Below are 17357 nucleotides of genomic sequence, written 5' to 3' on the forward strand. Positions count from 1 at the left end.
TATGTATATAAAAAATATATGTTTATAAAAAATAAAAAAAAAAAAAAAAAAAAAAGAGAAACAGTAAAAATATATAAAATATTTAATTAGGAAAAAATGCAATTTTAAAAATATAAATGTATGAAAGCTTACTTCTAGATTCTTTATATAAAGAATTTTTATTCACAAAGAAGAAAAAATATGTAAAGTATTACACTAAACTGTATATAATTTTTAACAATTTCAGCAATGTTGGAAATGGATCTTAAAATCTTAATAATCAATTCACTTTGTGAACAAGATGGAACATCAAATATGTATGTTTCATAGTCTCTTCAAATAGTCCTCAATTCATGAAAAAATTTGATGTCAAAAAATATATCATTTTAGTAAAAATTTCATCATCATTTTGAAATAATATAGCCCTAGTACTTATTATACATATAAATCTGTATTTGTGGCTATATTTATTTTAAACTAAGAGCTGATTAAATCAAGGTGACATTTGCCACATAAGTTCTAAATAACTCTATTACTGGTTCACCAGACATATACTAAAATCCTTATTATGTGCTAGGTAGGGGCTAAACATGAAGAAACAGAAATCCATACCAAAAAGTTCCTATCCTTACTCTAGCAATTACATTTAAAGCAAAAGATTCTCTATTAGTTACTTGAAGCATGTTCCAGAAAGGCAAAAAAAGGTTTCCATTCTAATAAAACATGCAGAATACCTAATACCACACAGTAATAGAAAACAAAACTAGATACTGGATCAAATCCCTTAACCATCTTTCCAAAACAGCCAAATCCATGCTGCTGTACTCTGCTTTACATTTTACAAAAATCTTTAAATACACTTCAAACTCCTTGCTATCATCTGTTTCGTCTCACTCAGACTGTGTGTTTCTTGAGTTCAAAGAAGACATAAGAGTGAAAAATACTTCCTTAAAATAGTTTACAGTGGTGGCTAAGCATTAAAATTAGTAGATTTTAGTAGCTGTGTATACTAGATAAGTAGTAGTTCTATAGTAGATTAGTAGATCTATATAAATACAGATACTGGAGCCCTTAGCTAGACATGATGGACAAAGCCTTTGGGGATGGAGCCCACCTACCTAAATTTTTGGGGAGCTCCATGGGCAGCTGTTAGGTACAGTAAAGGCTAAGAACCACATTTTTTAAAAAAGAGGGGGTGGCATCTGGGTGGCTTACTTGTTAAGCATCCCACTCTTGATTTCACCTTAAGTCTTGATCTCAGGGTCGTGAGTTCAAGCCCTGCAGTGGGCTCCACGCTGGGCATAGAGTCTACTTTAAAAGGGGGGGGGGGGGGGGGGGCTGGAGGAAGGATGGCACATAAAGTTGCCTAAAGCAGAAAATGTTAAAGCTGTATAGGACCTTAAAGATCAACTAATCAAATCATTTTTCTAAAGTATGAATCTGAAGTTGTGAGAAATTAAATAAACTGTCCAAGATCACATAGTTATTAATGCCAGGAAGAAAATCCACACGGACTAGCATGCAGACTAGTGTCCTTTCCAGCACACAAAGCTGGCTCTTCTACTTGAAAAGGAAGTAAAGTATCAATTCTTGATTCACAGGCTTACTCAATATAAGCACTCATATAGTAAACTCTCAGGGAAATGTGATTTAAAAAAAAAAACAAACCTACAGTTGACCCTTGAACAACATGGAGGCTAGAGACACCAACCCCCAGCAAAGTAAAAAAAAAAAAAAAAAAAAAAACAAACTGCATATAAATTTGACTCCCCAAAAACTTAACTACTAATAGTCTATAATTGATTGCAAGCCTTGTAACATCATCAATCAACACATATTTTGTATGTTGTAAATTTTTTAAAAAGTCTTCCCAGGGGCGCCTGGGTGGCTCAGGGGGTTAAGCCTCTGCATTCAGCTCAGGTCATGATCTCAGGGTCCTGGGGTCAAGCCCCGCATCAGGCCTGCTTCCCCACCCCTCTCTCTCTGCCTGCTTCTCTGCCTGCTTGTGATCTGTCTGTCAAATAAGTAAATAAAGTCTTTGAAAAAAATTCTTCCCAAAAAACTGCTTCCTATCTTATATAATTTAATCAAGATACCAAAAATCTAGCCCTCACACAGGACTGTACCAAAAAAACATATCAACAAGGTTAGACATTTAGTGACTGAACAGAACTGTGAAGGGTCAGTATTTTTTTCCATTCACTTTAAGTCACATATTTCTCTATACATTCAGTGATAATCGGAAGGCGTAAAAAATCATGACTGATCACATAATCTTAGAGGTCTTAGCTACTCTGCTATTTTTCAGCTGTTGAGCTATAGAATAACTGAGTAATTTGAAAACTGTAAGTGAATTACATTGGCAGAGACTATATAGTACAGTGGAATGACTGGGCATTAGAGTCAGACTGGTGCTCAAATCCTAGCTCTCCCATTTCGTGGCTATTTGATCAAAGGCAAAATGTTTAAACCCTCTGAACCTCATTTTACCTAGAAAATGAGCATAATAATTTCCCTCAGTGAAGATTTTAAAAAGATAATGTGTCACCCCTTTGTTTAAATCCTCCAATGATTTACTATAACTTTTAAAGCCAGTTTCAAAGCCTTCAAAAACTATCTTCTTATTTTCTGAGAGAGGAAGCAGGTTTTCTGGTCTCAACATTTCTTAAAACATCCAGGAAGAAATGCCCAATAACTAGACTTAGGCGTAGGCTTAGAGTCAGAACACAGGGAAGGGTGTCAGTGTCATAGTGCAACCAGACAGTAACTTACTCAAAGACTGATCTTTTCGAAATTTGGATATACCAGTCTTTATTATTCCCACTTGATAGCACTGTCATGGAGTTACTTCTTAATCTCTGCTTAACAGCAATAGGCTAGAACAATTTTTTAAGTACCCTAGGATAAGTAAACTGCTTGCCCCTCTCCTCCCTTAGCATTTCATAAATTTTCGAATATGAAAAATATGGTAATTACAGCTTCTGTTTAAATAATTCCCTAAACTGCTAACCTTTTAGCATTTCTCCTACTACCAGATGAATTCTCTTTTGTTGCCCTGATACTAAAATTTAGCACATTCCAAGTGGTCTCTGGACTCTAGTTACTTCCAAACTCAACATGACTAAGCATTTTCTACTCTGCCAGATTTTTTTTCCAGGTAGTCATGCAATTGTTTCCTCAACCAGAGTAAACACCTCTAAAGGCGGGAAGCATGTTATAGCATCTATTTCCATAGTACTTAGCCCAGCAGCTCCAAAAATCTATGCCACTTGTATATACACATATTTAACAATATCTTTGTTTTGTCTTGATTTTCTATTTTCCAAGTCAAATGATTAAATTAAAACAATTTTGTAGCCTATCCTAACTGCCATTTACTGAATACTGACCATGTCACTGTATTTTTTAAAATATAAGATATTGTATTTTATCAATGTTAACATATTAGAGACTTATAAGAAATCGCAGAATTACTATGAGGTATCACTGATGAGAAGACACATTCCATTTTCAGAGATCTTAAAATATAAAAGAAAAAAAAGTACAACTTAATAGTTTTAACCTCACTTTCAAAACTTAGTCAGAGAGGGCTTAAAAACTCTGGCCAAGGGATACCTGGGTGGGTAGCTTTGTCAGTTGGGGCTTCTGCCTTCACTTGGGGTCATGATCTCAGTGTCCTGGGATCCAGCACTATATTGGGTTCCCTGCTCAGCAGGAAGCCAGCTTCTTCCTCTCACTCTGTTCACCCCCCAGCTTGAGTGTGCAAGCTCGCTCTCTTTCTCTCTCAAATAAATAAATAAATAAAATCTTAAAAAAAAAAAGAAAGAAAGAAAAGAAAACCTCTGTCCAAAATTAATACCTCTTAATGAGGTTAGTAACCTGTGGCAATCCCCAGTAATTGGTAACTGGGAGGGAGAAATGGATCAAAAGCCAGCTGCTTTAACTACTTCCTTTTCATTATATAAAATATGTACATATCCAATATGTGTTGATAAGCTCAAAAGATTACGTTTAAAACTGTCTTGCATACATTTACCTTCTTGCAACAGAACATTAAAAATGTTAAAATTAAGTTTAAAAATGCATTGCCACACCCCCCCAAAAAATACATAGTAATTACTAAATTCTGAGATTCATTTTGACATATTCTAGGCAGACAAATACACTTGACTTTATTAATGGGAATTATTTTTTTCTCAAAATGGCACCACATACTCATTTGTTGACAATACAAAGCGATCAGTTAAGTCTTTTTCATAGGCAAAATATGTTACTACCAAAGTTCCTTGACAATATACAATTCAGCATTTAAGAGTATATGATTCCCCAATGATTGTACATTTTCACCTAACAGCAGATAAACTGATCAATAAAACTTATAATCATACAATAATACAATTTCAGTTAACTCCTCAGATATTCAGTCACTTCTACTATTAAATATTTAGGTTATTGAATTATAAATACTACATTAAATGGCACAGAATTTAATTTTAGAACAAGGAACATTATATTTGATCCTTGAGTATCTGCTAGAAGAATAGAAAAAAACCTGGCAACATGACATCATATTCAACCTCAACTTACGTATGTCTTGGTGAGAAAGTAAATTAAGAAAAGGTAGAGAGAGTGGTAATCAGGCTGGTAATAATTCTGGAGCAAAAATTTATTTCAGTAGTAGCAATTTTTTTTAAGAATTCTCAGGAACATTTAGAACAGTGAAAACTTAGAATCTGTTATCTTAATTGAGCCTAACCTATAAAACAAACAGACTAAATTCCATATTTCCCACCTTCTCTCTCTTGTTTCTCTCTCTCTCTGTGTGATAAATGTCAACTTTACAAGTTATTTTATCCTAAGAAAGAAGTATCAGATCTGTAGAACACAGAATAAAAAGAAAGGAAAAAGTACAGAATTATTATCACTAAAAATATATATATTTGCAGAAGTTATTATTAAGTAAATTGTCATCTTCTTTTAAAAGTAAAAGCAATCGGTAACCAAATATTAAAGAGTTAGCAATTTGCTTTCAACCCAAGATCCGGTTCAATATGAATGAACTAAAATAGATTTGTAGGTCAGATTCACTCAGTATTATGTACATCATGTATTTCTCAATTTGTTATATAAAGTATCACAGAATTCACCACACTTTACATTTTAAAAACAGGAGACTATGAAATAAATAATATTTATGTCAAAATTCTCATCTTACTTCTCCATTTCTTAACGTTGTGATCGTTCCTCTTGCTACTGCCATTCTAAATAGTGTTTCTGTGGCCTGCAAATTAAAAAAAAGCAAAAATAAACATTCATAATCTGTACTCAACTGTATATTTCCCCAAACTGTAAAAAACGTTCATTACGATTATATTTCCAGCAACTTCTAGAGAAGTATCAATAAGTCATATTAAGAGCTACATGATCTCCATTATACTTCAGAAAGATCATCTTCAGAACATTTTAATAATATTAAAGAGTGCAAACAATTGTTTCAAAAGTTATTTTGATCTGCTGGTATTCATCCATGTCTACAGAATTTCAAATCAGTACACTTACATAAGTTTAAACCCCAGTCTGACTAACAAAGATTAAGTAAAAAGCTAGTATTTGGATTCAATTCAGAAACTATCATTTTTTTCTGATTTTTAGTTTCCATTTAAGTTCCATTCAAATCACCTGTCTGCCACTGAAATACTGACAGAACATGAAGTAGTTCAGTGATTCCATATATAAAATAACACCCAAAAAGAGTTTTTGCTTTCTATATACTAACAATGAATAATCCTAAAAAGAAATGAACAAATCTAAGTAAATTTAACTGATGAAGCAAAAGACTTGTTCATGGACAGCTACACAAATTGCTAAAAGAGACTACAGAACACACACATAAATGGAAAGTCATCCTGTGTTCATGAACTGTAAGACAACTGTTAATAAGTCAACACCACCAAAAATGATCTATAGGGTCAATGTGAATCCTACCAAAATCCCAATGACTTTTTCTACAGAAACAGAAAAAATCCATCCTAAAATTCATACAGAACCCAAAGGACTCCAAATAGCCAAAACAATCTCGAAAAAGCCAAGTTAAAGGACTCACACTTCCTGATTTCAAAACTTATTTCAAAGCCATGGTAATCAACCAATGTGGGACAGAATAGAGAGCCCAAAAATAAACCTTTGCATGTATCACCTAATGACATTCAATAAGGGTACCAAAACCATTCAGTGAGGGAAAGGACAATTTTTTAAAGAAAATATCCACATGCAAAAGAATGAAGTTGGACCTTTACCTTATACCATATATAAAAATTAACTCAAAAGAAATCAAGGGCAAAAATATAAGAGCTAAAACTATACAACTCTTAGAAGAGAAAATAAGGGCATAGCTTGATGATTCAGGGTCTGGGAAGGACCCATTTCCTGGTTCCTGGACAGCTGGAAGCAAAGAGGAGCAAGCTTTTTCTCTACTCTCCTAAAGGCACTAATCCCATTGGTGAAAGCTCATCATCTAATCTGAATTACCTCCCACTGAGGGGTAGGATTTTGACATGAATTTCAGAGTGACAAAAACACTGAGTCCAGAAAAAGCTATTCCAGTCAGATGGAGCCAGGAATGTAAAGGCCAGTAGGTGAGACCATGCTTGGCATGGACGAAGACAAGCAGGATAGCCAATGAGGCCAAAAGAAAAAGGTTTTGTGAGACTATGGTTGGGAAAAAAAAGAGGATGCAAATTCATCTGTTCAATATGTGCTTGTGATTTTTAACTTGGCACAAGAGGAATTCATTTCCAACCTTTGCTAACAGAAGACAAAATTCAAGGGATGCTCTACAAAATATATATTTTAAAAAATTAGTAATCCGCCCCCCCCCCGCAGAAAAAAAAACAACAGAAAAAGGCATACCTAAATTTAAAAAATCAAATGCACATCTAAAGAAATCCAAAGAGTAGGAGGGTTGGAAACCTGGAGGAAACTGGAATAAAACTGATGTGTGTGTGTATGAACTTAGTCTGACCGGCGTAACATAAATAGCAGTGTAAACATGTTAATTTAGACATAAGGAAATAAATAACAGAAGAAATGCGTAAAAGGTTGCAAGCAGTTGCCTCTGGGTGGTGGAAATCAGGCATCGGAAGAGGTGAGGAAGAACACTGCTCTCTTTCCATTAGCTCTGCAGCAAGCATGCTATTTGACTGTTTACACTACATAGACATCCTTGATCAAAACTTTTTTTTTTTAACTTTTAAAGGTTGATTTTAAGTAAATCAAGAGTGTCCAATTTTGCAAAGAGGTCAAATGCTTTACAACTTCAATCGAGGACTGCCTCCAAGGATAAAGCCAAGGACTGAATAAAAGGACATAAAGTCAAACAGTGTATGTAAACTCTGAAAATGTTTGACAATAAAGGTAAGAAATGACTATGAGTTGTTGCTAGAAAGAACTGAGTTGAGACAAAATTGAAGACAGCATACTTTTAGGACAGAAGAGATTTAAACAAGTTTGTAGTGGCTAAGTAGAAGCAGTCAGTCAGGTAGAAGAAGTTCAGACACAGGGAGGGAAATGGATCCCGACAGAAGGGGATTCCTGTGGAAGACAGGATCAAGAGCACACAGCAATCTGTCAACCAAGTTAAAAGGGAGAAGGTACAAATATAGGCAAATGCTTTCCCTCTCCTTCCCTCTGCTCTTCACCCTCCCTTTCCCTCTCCCTCTCTAAACCACAGGACAGGATAATCTGAGAATGACAAAGACACTGAGAGAAAGAAAGATGGGGATGAGACTAAAAGTAAAAGCAAAGCAGAAAGGAATGGAATTGCCAAGCAATACTAAAAGCCCAGCTAAGGCTGAAAGTCATATATCTCTGTTGTTACAAAGCTACACGGTTACAGAATTAGAAAGCTAAGACTGCAGTTTAGGAAAAACGAGCAAAATTCCTAGACAGGGCAGGAATTAAAAAGTAACAACTTTTCATTCAACTTTACTGGTAAAATATAGCATGTAAGTTATCCATAAAAGCCAATTTTTTCTAACATTGTGTATGAGAAGAGCAATCTTGAGAACACTCCTTTACATACACATACACACCCTGGAGGGGGGGGGATATCTACACATGAAGTTAGAAAATAAAAAATCTTTTAGAGCAAACGCTGTTAAATTTTGTGATTGCAGCCCGATATGAATATAATTGCAATTCATAATTCACTGAGAGAGGTAAAATAGGCCATTGATGGCAAAGAAAAAGGGTTGTTATTCATATACCCATATAAAAAACATATTATAAGTGAATGACTTTGCTATGACAAATAAACTTTACTAAAGCATATAAAACTAGATATTAAAAGATTTACAGAAATTGTTACTGAAGGAAAGTTTCCCATCAATGATGTACTTGCATTTTTTCTATTCTTAACAATATGTATATTAAATTATATCTTTCGATCTTCCTATCTTCCTATTTCATTTTAAACCTTATTTAATCTACTGATGTGATTATCAGTATTCCTCTAGGTCAGGTTAGTTACTATATATATTTGAAAAGCAAAAGGTCACAGGCAGAGGCAGCAAGCATTTGGGTTATACAATAACTTCTCTAAACCAGATCACATTATTTGCTTTTTTGTGTCCCAAAAACCTGAGGTAGTTTGAAGATCTAATTCTTTATCTGTATTTTCTCCGGCAGAAGAATTCCAAACTCAATCTTTTGTTTCCAACTTAATTGATTTATTTCACCGGCTCTTCCCACCAACATTTTCAAGATGTCTCATTCTAACAGCACTCTGTCAATTCAGATCAGCTTCCTTTGATTCTATAGGGAACCACTGGAGTGTACAACATTCTTCTGACCTCTACTAAAGAGATTGCTTTTAATTTACTTGTACCCAAACAATGTCTAACAACTGTCAAAAACAATGAGATACAGGGCTAACTCTTAGCATTTGTAAATTGACCACCAGCAAATTCTTCATTGAAATTTCCCTCTCCTTGAGTTTTGATAACAACTACAATGACTACTACAAAAACATTCATTAAACATTTTCTGTCAGTGGCAGGGTAGAAAAACATCAATAGGTCCTTATTTAGAAATAGGTTACCAAGAGAGACTGCTTTTTTAAGAGTGTTAAATAAAAGAGACTTAGGACACATGAAATCTAGATGTAATAAATGCAAGGTTCTGAGCTGGATCCTTGTACTTGTCTGTGTATGTGTGCAAATAAAAAAAGATCCAGAAATTATAATGAGCTGGTAACAGTAGTAGTCTCCGGATGTTTTCTTTTTTTTCCCTCCTTTCTAACATTATATATATATATATATATATATATATATATATATATATATATATATATTATACACACACACATACTTTTGGTAATAATAAAAAGGAAACCAAAACAAGTAACAATTTTTGTCACACTAAAAGATAAAAAAGATTTAAAGCAGAATTTTGGAACAATGTAAATGCTATAACACAAGCAGTACTATACTGAGTAGCATCTAAAGTGAAGATAACCAAAATTCAATAGACTCATGCTCTTATATTCTAGTAATTTTTCTTTCAATAAACCAACACGAAGTAAAATTGAAACGAAATTTATATTTAAAATGCTTTACCTTGAAAAGCAGTGTAATAGCTTTAAAGCATCATATTACAGTCAGACTTTAGTACATTAATTTAATTTGAAGTTTATTTATATAAAAACAAAAGTTGTATTTAGCAGGCATTTACTTCCTATTAATTAAGCAACTAGAATTCTAGTTATCTTATTTTCACTATTTACAACCTGGGCAAAGGTGAGGCAGATCATTTAAACTCTCTAAACTCTGACTTCCTCTGTAAAAAGGTAACAGGAATATCAACCCATCTTCTTATGTTGGTTAATACAGGTATTAACATATGTGAAAAGCTCAGTAAAGGGCTAGCTAAATACAAAAGAGTGAATCCAAGGTCTAACTTAGGACAGCACTTTCGTAATGAAACGATGTTTAAGAAATACTAATTTTGATTTTTTTAATGTAAAAATAAAAACTGGGCTAATGAAAGACCAAATATGAATAAGCATTAATCACAGCTATGAATCTAAGAACAAAACATCTATGTCAAAAGAGTCACAGCACTTACTGTTCTATGAATATCCCCTGATTGTCCTGCTTTGCCAACTAAACAGAGAGGTCCTAGAGGGCATGAATTCAATCTTTTATTTATGTATTCCCAGTATCTGGTGCAATGTATGACAATTAGCATAAAGATTAAGAAAAGCAGGTTCTCGGGCGCCTGGGTGGCTCAGTGGGTTAAGCCGCTGCCTTCGGCTCAGGTCATGATCTCAGGGTCCTGGGATCGAGTCCCGCATCGGGCTCTCTGCTCAGCAGGGAGCCTGCTTCCCTCTCTCTCTCTCTCTGCCTGCCTCTCCATCTACTTGTGATTTCTCTCTGTCAAATAAATAAATAAAATCTTTAAAAAAAAAAAAAAAAAGAAAAGCAGGTTCTAGAAACAGATTGTTGAGTTCAAATTCTAGCTTTGCCATTTGTAAACATATGCTCTTGGACAAGCAACTTCACTTCTTTGAGCTCAACTTTATCATTAGCAAAATAAAGATAATAATGGTATGTTACTGAAGGAAACTTTCGCATGCTCAATAAATGATCATTTTCTTACTATTAACTTCTCAAAGGAAATGCAGAATTCTATCTTTAAAAAATCAGTCATCAATGGCAATTAAAAAACCACATCAGATAGCAATTAAAAATGCACTATATAAAACAATCAACCACAATTAACACATTATGCCAGATGGTCATTTAATTCTGCTAAAATTCTTGACAGGATAGTCAGAAAGTAGAAAACTTACATTATTTCAAGATCAAATTATCAAAAGTCTTCAGAAATCATATGCAAAATTTACTTCCACAGAATAAAAAAGATTTAAGCACTAGCCATAGAAGAAAACATTTAAACACTGAGGTTTTCAAGCACTAGGTATTTTCCTTTTTATGATAATAAAAGCACCAAATAAAAAATAGGAAAACAGGATTAGCTATCTGCTTCTCACAAAAGGAAGAGGGGGCCCAGGTGAGCCACCGAATGTGTAGGGAATTAATCCCTGGCTGTTCATGGCATTTTCTGTCTTTGTTCTCTCTTGACTCTGGCCCAAAGACAAACCCGTTATAAGATGAAACATCACCAGTATAGGTAGTTGGTACTGGAAAAGAAATGCTGTTTTTCTGGCCAAAGGCATATGGAAAGGGATCCTTTCCTTTAGTGCAAAGAAGAAAGGAAAAATACCCACTGTATTTTTCACTCTCTTCTCTAGCCACTTTGTCCCAAAAGCAGGCCCTGTTCAGCATGTGCCGCTATGACAGTGGTGCAGGCAGCTATACCACCAAGAAAAACCCTGTCCTTCAGGACCCAGGACCAGGAAGAGGAGGCCCAGTGAGGCAGAGAATAGAGGGGTAATCCCATAAAGGAAGATCTAGAAAAGGAGGCCCCTCTAACTAAATCTGTGGTTGAATTGGCACAAATACAGGGCTCATCCCAAATCAGCATAAGCCCTGAAAAGAACCCAAGCAGCAAAGCCAAGGCTTTGAGAGCAGAACTACAATTAAAATACAAGCCAAGTCCTACCATGACCCATGAGTGGCACACAGATAGGACAGACCCAAAGCCCCATCGCAGGAAAGATAATGAACACATAACTACTAAGAACTACTGCTGCCTGAATGGTGAACATTAGACCTCCTACCCACCAAAGATGAGACAGAATTTGCAGTCCAAACCTAATCAAACAACAACAATAGCAACAACAAATCAACACTCTCCAGAGGATTGTAACAGGACCCAGAGTATTACAACATGATATTCAAAACATCCAGGTTCAATCTAAAAGTGCGCAACTTGCAAAGAACAAAAAAATCATGACTACTTCCCAAAAGAAAGACAATCAGATATTGAAATTACCAGACAATGTCTAAAAAAGCACCTATTAACTATATTCCACAAGGTGAGATAATTACACACACTTACTATGAATGGAAAGAGAAGTTCTCAGCAAAGAAATAGAATGTATTTTTAAAAATGGAAATTCGGGAGGGGGGGTCAAGATGGCAGAGGAGTAGCAGACTAAAATGACATCAGGTAGCAGGAGTACAGCTAGATAGTTATCAAACCATTCTGAACACCTAAAACCCAAAAGGAGACCAAAGAGAAGAAGAGCAGCAATTCTACAAACAGAAAACCGACCACTTTCTGAAAGGTAGGATGTACAGAGAAGTGAATCCCAAGCAACAGGAAGATAAACCGTGGGGGAAGAGGCTGGCTCCTGGGAAGCGGTGGAGCAACCGAGCACAAAATCAGAACTTTTAGAAGTCTGCTCCACTGAGGGATATTGTTCCAGACGCTAAGCTGGGGTGGAGCCCTCGCAGGGACAGTGCGATCTCAGGCCCCGCAGGGTCACAGAAAGATCAGGGTTGTCTGAGTGCAGGAGAGCTGCCAGATATTGGAGCAGGGAAGCCCCTATAGAGACAGAGCCAAGGAGTGAGCTTTCAGATCAGGGTTACCTTTAACCATGATCCAAGGCACAGTCGAGCCACCGCTCGTCAAGCAGGGAACCCACAAGTGGCAGATCCAGGGACACTAACTTTCCTCCTCCAGAGCAGCAGTATGGCAAGAACCTGCTGGGTTTAGAGCCCCAAAGAGGGCCATGCACCAGAGACAGAAACGCTCAGTCACAGGCCAGGTGAGCCTGGAGTGCGGCCAGAGACCAGGGAGATGGGAGTGATTGACCACTTTTCACTCAGGATGCACTGAGGAGTGGAGCCCCAAGCTTTTGGCTCCTCCAGGCTGGAGATTGGGGGGCTACCATTTTCATTCCCATCCTCCAGGGCTCTATGGAAAGTGTTCAGGAAACAAAACCTCTCGAGAGTGAACGCAAGCAGATTTCTTAGCCTGGCACTCAGCAAGGGCAGTATAATTCCGCCTCGGGCAAACACACTTGAGAATCACTACAAAAGGTCCCTCGCCCAGAAAATCAGCAAGAACATCCAGCCAAGACCAAGCTCACCGATCAAGGAGAACAGAGGAACTTCAGAGCTAGGGCAAAGCAATGCATGAAATTCATTGGAATTCAACAACTGAATTCAAAAAATGGAATTCAACACATGGAATTCAACCCCATGATCCTTTAGTCTTGCAAAGTTAAATTAAATTTTTAAAATTTTTTTTTCTTATTCCAATTTTTTAAGCTTTTCATCTTTGCTCTTTGAAAATTTTTTTAACTAGCTTATCTTAACAATAACTTTCTAAAAATAAAAACTTTTTTAAACCTACATTATTACAGTCATATTCTAACCTTCATTGCATTCAACCGTATTTTTTGTATACATATGGGTTTGTTTGGGGTTTTTTCCTAAAATATTTTGGGATACAATTTCTTTACTAGATGAAAATATACCCTAAATCTGGCACAGGGCTTTGTTCTAGTCTCCAGGCTGAGCACATTCTCTCCTCTTTTTTTTTTTTCTTTCTTTCTTTTTCCAACCAACTATTTTTTAATTTTCATCTTTACAGTCATAGTACATCCTTTCATCGTGTATACCCTTATTTTTGTATATACATAAGTTTTTCTTTCTTTAAAATTCTGGGATGTAGGGGCGCCTGGGTGGCTCAGTGGGTTAAAGCCTCTGCCTTCGGCTCGGGTCATGATCCCAGGGTCCTGAGATCAAGCCCCGTGTCGGGCTCTCTGCTCCACGGGGAGCCTGCTTCCTCCTCTCTCTCACTCTCTGCCTGCCTCTCTGCCTACTTGTGATCTCTGTTTGTCAAATAAATAAATAAAATCTTTAAAAAAAAAAAAATTCTGGGATGTAGTTTCTTCTAAGAGACCAAAATACACCCAAAATCAAGTGGGTGGCTCTGTTCCATTCACCAGTCTAATTAATATATATATATATATATGTTTTTTTTTTTTAATTTCTTTTTACCCTCTCACTTCTCCCCCCAGTTTGGGGTCTCTTCCAATTTTCTTTGTGTACATTTTTCTGGGGTCTTTGCCACACTTTTAGCATATTATTCTCTCGTTCATATATTTGTATCTGGATAAAATGACAAGGTGGAAAAATTCACCACAAAAAAAAAAAAAAAAAAAAAAAAAAAAAGAACAAGAGGCAGCACCGATGGCTAGGGACCTAATTAATACAGATATTAGTAATATGTCAGATCAAGAGCTCAGAATGATGATTCTCAAGGTGCTAGCTGGGCTGGAAAAAGACATGGAAGATATTAGAGAAACCTGCCTGGAGAAATGAAAACCCTTTCTGGAGAAATAAAAGAACTAAAATCTAACCAAGCTAACATCAAAAAAGGTATTGATAAGGTGCAATAAAAAATGGAGGCTCTTACTGCTAGAATAAATGAGGCAGAAGAGAGAATTAGCAATATAAAAGACCAAAAGTTGGAGAATAAAGAAGCTGAGCAAAAGAGAGACAAACAACTACTGGACCACAAGTGGAGAATTTGAAAGATAAGTGATACCATAAGATGAGACAGTATTAGAATAATTGGTATTCCAAAAGAAGAAAGAGAGAGAGGGGCAGAAGGTATACTGGAGTGAATTATACTAGAGAATTTTTCTAATACGGCAAAGGGAACAAGCATCAAAATACAGGAGGCACAAAGATCCCCCTCTCAAAATCAATAAAAACTGGTCCACCATCTAATAGTAAGCCTTATAAATCTTACTGACAAAGAGAAAATCCTGAAAGCAGCTCAGGACAAGAAGTCCATAACTTACAATGGTAGAATTATTACTCTGGCAGCAGACTTATCCACAGAGACCTGGCAGGTCAGAAAGAACTGGCATGATATATTCAGAGCACTAAATGAGAAAAATATGCAATCAAGAATACTATATCCAGCTAGGCTGTCAATGAAAATAGAAGGAGATATAAAAAGCTTCCAGGACAAAAAAAAATTAAAAGAATCTGCAAACACAAAACGAGCCCCACAAGACATATTGAAAGGCATCCTCTAAGCAAAGAGAGAGCCTAAAAGTAGTAGACCAGAGAGGAACTAAGACAATATACAGTAACAGTCACCTTACAATGGCACTAAATTCATATCTTTTAATAGTTATCCTGAATATAAAATGGGCTAAATGTCCCCATCAAAAGACACATGGTAAGAGAATGGATTTAAAAAAACAAAATCCTTCGATATTGCTGTCTACAAGAAACTCATTTTAGACCCAAAGACACCTACAGATTTAAAGGGAGAAGGTGGAAAACAATTTACCATGCTAATGGACATCAAAAGAAAGCTGGGGTGGCAATCGTTCTATCAGACAAATCAGATTGTAAGCCAAAGACTACAGTAAGAGATGATGAAGGACACTATATCATACTCAAAGGGTCTGTCCAACAAGATCTAACAATTTTAGATATCTATGCCCCTAACATGGGAGCACCCAACTATATAAACCAATTAATAACAAAATCAAAGAAACACATCAACAATAATACAATAATAGTAGGAGACTTTAACAGCCCCCTCACTGAAATGGACAGATCATCCAAGCAAAAGGTCAAGAAGGAAATAAAGACCTTAAATGACACACTGGACCAGATGGACATCACAGATGTATTCAGAACATTCATCGCAAAGCAACAGAATACACATTCTTCTCTAGTGCACATAGAACATTCTCCAGAATGGTCACAAATCAGGTCTCAACCAATACCAATAGATTAGGATCATTCCCTGCATATTTTCAGACCACAATGTTCTGAAGCTAGAATGTAATCACAAGAGGAAAGTTGAAAAGAAGTCAAATACATGGAGGCTAAGGAACATCCTACTAAAGAATGAATGAGTGAACTAGGAAATTAAAGAAGAATTGAAAAAATTCATGGAAACAAATGATAATGAAAACACAACTGTTCAAAATATGTGAGAAACAGAAAAGGAAATCCTGAGAGGAAAGTATATAGCAATAAAAGCCTTTCTCAAGAAATAAGAAAAGTCTCAAGTACATAACCTAACCCTCCACCTAAAGGAGAAAGAGAAAGAACAACAAAGAAAGCCTAAACCCAGCAGAAGAAGAGAAATAATAAAGACAAGAGCAGAAATCAATGAAATAGAAACCAAAAGAACAGTAGAACAAATCAACGAAACTAGGAGGTGGTTCTTTGAAAGAATTAATAAGATTGATAAACCCCTGGCCAGACTCATCAAAAAGAGAAAGGACCCAAATAAATAAAATCAGGAATAAAAGAGGAGAGATCACAACCAACACCAAAGAAATACAAACAATTTTAAGAACATACTATGAGCAACTATACGCCAGCAATTTTGACAATCTGGAAGAAATGGATGCATTCCTAGAGACATATAAACTACCACAACTGAATCAGGAAGAAATAGAAAACCTGAACAGACCCATAACCAGTAAGGAGATTGAAGCAGTCATCAACAATCTCCCAACAAACAAGAGCCCAGGGGCAGATGGCTTCCCATGGGAACTCTACCAAACATTTTAAGAAGAATTCATCCCTATTCTCCTGAAACTGTGCCAATAAATATGAAATGGAAGGGAAAACTTTCAAACTCATTTTATGAGGCCAGCATTACATGGATCCCAAAACCAGACAGTGACCCTATCAAAAAAGAGAATTACAGATCAATATCCTTGATGAACACAGATGCAAAAATTCTCACCAAAATACTAGCCAATAGGATCCAGAAGTACATTAAAAGGATTATTCACCAGGACCAAGTAGGATTTATTCCAGGGCTGCAAGGTTGGTTCAACATTCACAAATCAATGAATGTGATACAATACATTAATAAAAGAAAGAACAAGAACCATAGGATACTCTCCATAGATGCTGAAAAAGCATTTGATAAAGTAAAGCATCCTTTCGTGATCAAAACTCTTCAGAGTGCTGGGATAGAGGGTACATACCTCAATATCATCAAAGCCATCTATGAAAATCCCACAGCGAGTATCCTCCTCAATGGAGAAAAACTGAAAGCTTTTCTGCTAAGGTCAGGAAAACGGCAGGGATGTCCACTATCACCACAGCTATTCAACATAGTACTAGAAGTTCTAGCCTCAGCAGTCAGAGAACAAAAAGAAATTAAAGGCATCCGAATCAGCAAAGACGAAGTCAAACTCTCACTCTTTACAGATGATATGATACTTTATGTGGAAAACCCAAAAGCCTCCAATCCAAAACTGCTAGAACTCATAGAGGAATTCAGTAAGGTGTCAGGACATAAAATCAATGCACAGAAATCAGTTGCATTTCTATAGAGCAACAAGACAGAAAAGAAATTAAGGAGTCGATCCCATTTACAATTGCACCCAAAACCATCAGATACCTGGGAAT

At 36.0% G+C, this 17357-nt stretch overlaps 1 protein-coding gene across 4 annotated transcripts in view; it reads right to left on the minus strand.

Annotated features, from left to right (window-relative positions):
- Nucleotides 1-17357, minus strand: part of TMEM135 (transmembrane protein 135) — a 265126-nt gene that overhangs the window by 152030 nt on the left and 95739 nt on the right. For all 4 annotated transcript variants that reach the window (XM_059187038.1, XM_059187058.1, XM_059187029.1 and 1 more), the window contains exon 5: nt 5195-5260. In XM_059187038.1, the coding sequence (XP_059043021.1) occupies nt 5195-5260 (66 nt within the window). The remainder of the gene's footprint in view (nt 1-5194; nt 5261-17357) is intronic.

This window comes from Mustela lutreola, chromosome 1, assembly GCF_030435805.1.
Source record: "Mustela lutreola isolate mMusLut2 chromosome 1, mMusLut2.pri, whole genome shotgun sequence".
Taxonomy (NCBI): Eukaryota; Metazoa; Chordata; class Mammalia; order Carnivora; family Mustelidae; genus Mustela; species Mustela lutreola.